The following is a 6,320-nucleotide window of genomic DNA, read 5'->3' on the forward strand; positions in this document are numbered from 1 at the left end:
GATACATCTGTTTGCATGACACACGCAATAAAGACTCATAAAATCACGGAACCATGTAGTCGTGGTGTCATCTCACATATGGTGATACACGTTCATTCGATGTCATTTCGCAGGTGCGATTTGAAAATTCGGCAATTAATTTAAAAATAAAATCAATATCGCGGGAATAATCAATTTTTCGAATAATTTAAATTCAATTTACAATGATCACAGAAAACTCGCAAATGAATCTTTAGAGTGACGTAAAGTTTGTGTGGCCAAAAAATCAGCCGAAAATTATTTACGCGGAAAGTACCAATTAAATTTCCAACAAAATTATTTTTAAGTGTGTATCCACCAAAAATTTTGGGTTTTTTAGCAAAATCATTCTTTCCGTGTGGCAATATATTTATATACTGATTTTTCAGGACATGTGAATATCTTCATAAGAACGATTTTAAATTTTAACGCTTTGAACGTGTTATTTTTTCGAATTAGAAAATTATGTTTAATGTGCTTGTCGAATAGGCTTTTGAGATTTCTTTAATAATGACTTTAACACTGAAAGGATGGTTTTGTTGAAGTATCTAAAAACTTAACTAAAGACTGATCTGATTTTGTTGGATCTTCAAAATAATGATATAGGTCGCTCAAACTGGTTACTAAAATCAAAATTGTTTATAGCATTGCTTATCATGTGATTTCTATAAATATTTTAATGGTCCAGTAAAATTATTTTCAGATCTGATCTAATCATTTTTTTTTTTACTTCAAATTATTCTTTTGATAAAGAAACTCTGATTAAGCTGAGTAAATGACTAATTTTGCAGTTAAAATAACATGACAATTATTTGACAGTGTTCTCAGGCAGGAAGAGGTTGTTTACCTTTCTTCGATTGACACATCGCTGGATCATTCATATTTTGATTTTCGCCGTAATTAACAGCAGTTCCTGAACGAATCTAATCAGCGAGAAAAAGAGAGAAAGAGAGAGAAGAAAAAGATAGTCACTCTCGGCATAATTACGTAATTTACATTATTTGTGTCCTGAAATACAACCGCCGCCGCCGTCGTCGTCGCCGTCGTTGTTGGCGACGCGAGTCTTATCATTCTCGAAAGAGAATGGCTGTATATTCGTGGCAGCGAGTATCACACAGCCTTCAGTAGGATGATGATAGAGGGCCAGGTGCATCAACATCCGGTACGAGTGCCGCCCGACAAGTCGCAGCCGCTCCAGAATGCTAATATCATCAAATTCGAAAAGTATGTTGGAAAGTATTGTGCAAAAAGTTTTTGGTCTCTCGATCTCATGAAAAAAATAATCCAATATGTCGGGTTGAAAAACGTGAATTTACGTTTCGAGCATCGAAAAATGGCGAGTAATAGTGCTTTCGGCATGGGACTGCAAATTAAAGAAGTATCATGTGACGAAATTAATAATGATTAAATTTATTCACTTGCGTGCGATTTACAATGATCAATCGCACGCACATCACGCGCTCCTCATTCATTCAATAACGATTTATTTTACAAATCAAACTAAGGCATTCGAACTTTGAAGCTTCAAATTAAACATTAAAATCATTAAAATTTTGAAACTTCAAAATTTCTATACTTCAATCATCGAAGCTTCGAAAAATGAAAATTATATAATTATTAATTTAGTTAATGGTAGCACAAATATTTTTATTAAAAATGTACAAATATATTTACGAATATATTTCCATTTTTTTCGTACAAATTTATTTCTTGAAGTCTTAAAATTAACTTCAAAGATACGAACTTTAAAAATTTGAAGTTAATTTTGAAGCTTTGAATTCTTTCCAAGCCTCGAATCTTTAAAGCTATCAAAAGTAACGCTTCTAATTCAAACATCTTTTTTGTTTAATTTTATCGTCAAAAAGGAGTGAATTTTTTCAAGCTGATTACATGATTTTAATATTTAGTGTGATGATCGATGATCGTAAAGATTTCTAAAAATAAGATATGATCTTTTTTTTAATTTTCAAGTAAAAAAAATTCAAGTAAGTCAAATCGAAAGAAATGTTATACTGGCGCAATGTGTAATATTCGACTATTTCGTTATTCGCTAGATCACAGACTGGCATTCGACAATTTTAATCCAAAGTGATAAACTGTAATGGTCCGAGCTTAACGTTCTTTCATAAGTATAGATTAGTAATATTGTAGCAATATTGCAAACGTTACAGCAATGCTGTAAGCTTCCATGCTGTATAAATATTGACGTTAAGAATTAATAAGACTCTTCTCTTACAGAGAGAGAGAGAGAGAGAGAGAAAGAAATCCAATTCACGCTGTTAGATATTAAAGAAGTAATAGTAATCCAATTCTTTAATAATGTTTTGTTATTTTTTTCATGTGTTTCAAAATATAAATATTCTATTACTGTATTTAATGTTTCAAAGTAAATAACATCTATATTAACATATGCACTTAATAAATAATAAATTAAATTTGAATCAAATTAAATACATTTTGTTGAGATGAATTTTTAATTCCATTTTTTAAATTAAATTAACGACATATCAAATAGGAATAGTAGCGATTTATAAAAATAATTAAAAATAACTCAAATTAGGTATAATTTGACATTATGAATTAAAAAGTGTAATATTGGCCAATTTAATACTGCAAACTAATTATTTTGAGTATTAAAACACTAAACAATGGTGCTTTTAACACTCAAAATAAGTATAATTAATCATTACTTTACGTATTAAATTTTAATAAGTATTCGACATTCGTGAGGAAAAAAGAGGTTCCTAATCTATTTTGCCGATTCAATATTTTGCCGATTCAGGACTTACACACATGTACACATCACTACATACATTGATACATCATTATCACTACATACTACTACATCAATATCGCACGCACACACACGTAACAAATTTGTTAACTACCTATAATCTTTCATATTAAATATTTAATTCTAAGAACTCAACATTATTTGTTGAGTAATGTAATTTCTAGACCAAACCAAGATTGTTTTATATAACATTCAAAATATAAAAGTTGTATCAAAGCAAATATTGTTATGAGTTGACGTTAGAAATCTATAATAAAATTGTAATTTTCCAACTTCCTTTCCTTTTTGTCATAAAGTCAATCGGTTTGGACTACATTATCGTTTATACTTTAATTGTGGAAAAAGATTTTTTAATCTGTATATAAAGGCAGTTAGAAAAATACCTATTTAAAAAATAATTAATAAAACAGACGACTTTAGGACCCCTTTAATCAGCGGAGATCTTCCTTCTGTCGGTAGTGAGCAATGTAAGGAGCCTCTGCTTCCGGAGAAGCAGAACTCCCACAGGATGACACCAACCGATGGCCGCTCGCGGACTACCTCCGAGTCAAAGGATACCACAACCACCGCCACCACCACCGCCAGCACCGCAACAACCACCAATGGACAAGCAGCAGCTACGAATACCACCGGTGGACATGCCACCGATGACTGCCTTGAGGTAACTATCTTTGACGAGAGCATCGATGGCGGCCGTTTGCCGGACGTCGTCGCCGAGAGCAAGATCTACGGCGTGACCGAAGAGGACGAGCCGTTCGAATCGTACTTGGCGATTACCATCCAGGTCTTTATACCCTTCCTAATTGCCGGCCTAGGCATGGTGGGCGCCGGATTAGTCCTCGATCTCGTCCAAGTACGAATCTTTTTTATTCTTATCATAATAATAAACTCTTATATGGATCTTTAGAAATATCTTATAAGATATGTATTGAGAAATGTTTTGATTAAACCAACAAAATGTATCGAAATGTTATTCTTATTGATACGATTTGTTGATACGTCTAATCTAAACAATTTTTCAATGAAAACGTCCAGGCAGTCAATTCGACGACACGCGATCGTATTCTTAAATAGAACGTGTCTAATGCTGATTTCTACTAACATAAATTTAACTTTAATCGCAATTTAATTTACTTTTTATCTTTTTCTCAGGACTAGAAAAAAATAAAAAAATAAGTTGAACCAAGATTAAAGTTAATCTGCATTAATAGAAATGAACATAGCTTGTATAATTATTTTTATTCGTAATGTCGAATATTTTAAGTAAAAATATTGAGATTGGATTGTTTGAAGAAATAAAATTACTTAAATTGATTTCAATATTCAATCTAGATTTAAATTCAATGTTTATTTGATTTGTTAATTAATTATTTTACACATTGAAAATCATCGACTTCAAATTAATATGATATTATAACATTGACTGCATTTTAATGTTTGTGTTTGTTCTTTTTTGTAGCACTGGGTAGTTTTTGAGAAAGTCAATGAGCTCATGATTCTGGTACCGGCACTTCTAGGGTTGAAAGGTAATTTAGAAATGACTTTGGCGTCCCGTCTTTCTACTCAAGCGAATCTCGGACATATGGATATGCCAAAGGAGCAATGGCATATGATCATAGGGAATCTCGTTTTAATACAAGTAAGTAACAATCATTAATTCGACCGGACTGAAGAGCGAACTAATTCTCAGTAAAAACCAACTAAAAGAAACATAACATTAATGTTATAACTTCATAGTTCCAATAATGTATGATAATTATTATGTAACATATATGTTATATTTATATTGTTGAGGATTATATTATAACATTGATGTTATTTTGACACCGATTAATAATATCAACGTTATAATTTTACATTTAACAATGAAATAATTATACCGTTGAGTTTGAAATTATAACATATATAATTAATATTACACACACACACACACACACACACACACACACACACACACACACACACACACACACACACACACATATATTATTACTAGTTGGTGTTTACTGGATGTTTATTGATTTTTCCGATGCAAGATGATTGATTCGCGTCTTCTCTATGATAATCGACACAAATACAATTCGTTACCTATTTCGCGAACCTTCATAGTATAAAATGATACGAAATAATACAAGAATTGTCAACATATGCATCAGAAGCGTTATTCTGGCACACATAAAATCTCAAAGCAAACTTCGGACGCTACCTGCGTTCAGCCGCAAAAGTTTACTTTCGTGAAACTGGTTCTAACTAGATGTTCCATAATTAAACGATATTTGCCGTTTGTCATACGACTTCTAACTTAATTCCGTTCGAATACATTGCGAAACGTCGTATTAGCTCACTTTGGCGCCGTGTATTTTTCCTCCTGAAACTTTCTTCTGCGGTCGGTCCACCCGTTTCTTTCAACTCCTCTAAAGACGCGCTCGTCACGTCTTGTTTAATAACTATGAGACGCAACGCGCGGAAAAGTTCTACACTATTAATCATTCGGCTTCTTATCTCATCTAGTATCCTTATCATCTAGTGTAAATATATCCATGAAATTTGGTGTTTTTTAAATTCAAGTTTAGCCCTTTATATTCAATTTTAGCCTCGCAAATTTCCAGCTGCGATAATGGAAATGAAATTATTGTAATCCGCGAATCCCAATAAATGTGCCGACAGAATCATTATAGTTTATCCTTGTAAATTGGCAGAAAATACTGTGGGAAACAATGCAATTTAATTCGTGATTAACGACTAATTGTGAAACAAAGCAGCGGCATCATTTTGGGAAAGCAAACAATGTTTCTCTTAGCCGCTCGATTTAGCGAATCGTGCTGCACACGCATTACCTGTCTTATCGTTGGCGCCACGATTTTATTTTATTATGTATTCAACACTGACAATGATAGACGACGGCCTTCAGGAAGCCGACTGTTTGTCATACAATCCCTCGTACAATAAGCGAACGCGAGCTAGTTACTTCACGAGACACGGCGCGTGATAAACGACATGTATGCACGGTTTGTCGATATCTACACAGAAAGAATGATTTTGCTAACGTATCTAAACATTTAACTAAATACAGGTTTAAAAATAACTTTGTTGGTCAAAATAATAATATAGGAATGTTCAAACATAATAAGCAATATTACAAAGTTTCAACGTTAGCAATCAACATTAGCAATCAAGGAGTCCTATATATAATAATTATTTTAATGGTTGAACAAAATTATTTTTAGATCTGTATAAGTTAATGAATCCCCCACTAATTATATGGAAAATTATATAGAAAATTGGATTTCAGTCAAATGATCATTTAACTCTATTACTGTTTGTTCAGGTTCTGATTAAGTTGTCATTGAGCAGTTCTTATCAGGCGCGCCTGTTCATTTCTTGTTCAGGCGCCAGGATGATGTCAGGTAACAGTTCTCATCAAATGCATCCTGTCATTACATGTTCAGGTCCTAATAACGATGATTTCAGGAAATCCACTTCAGATAGATCTTGCTCTTACCTGATT

General features: G+C 32.7%; 1 protein-coding gene across 1 annotated transcript in view; it reads left to right on the forward strand.

Annotated features, from left to right (window-relative positions):
• The first annotated feature begins 1,006 nt into the window (after nucleotides 1–1,006).
• LOC108752353 (solute carrier family 41 member 1-like) overlaps nucleotides 1,007–6,320 on the forward strand; it is a 9,844-nt gene continuing 4,530 nt past the window's right edge. Inside the window, exons 1-3 of the mRNA XM_018493145.1 lie at nucleotides 1,007–1,242; nucleotides 3,272–3,665; nucleotides 4,272–4,451. Of these exons, the coding sequence (XP_018348647.1) occupies nucleotides 1,148–1,242; nucleotides 3,272–3,665; nucleotides 4,272–4,451 (669 nt within the window). The 5' untranslated portion in view covers nucleotides 1,007–1,147. The remainder of the gene's footprint in view (nucleotides 1,243–3,271; nucleotides 3,666–4,271; nucleotides 4,452–6,320) is intronic.

Source organism: Trachymyrmex septentrionalis, unplaced genomic scaffold, assembly GCF_001594115.1.
Source record: "Trachymyrmex septentrionalis isolate Tsep2-gDNA-1 unplaced genomic scaffold, Tsep1.0 scaffold6, whole genome shotgun sequence".
NCBI classification, from domain to species: Eukaryota; Metazoa; Arthropoda; class Insecta; order Hymenoptera; family Formicidae; genus Trachymyrmex; species Trachymyrmex septentrionalis.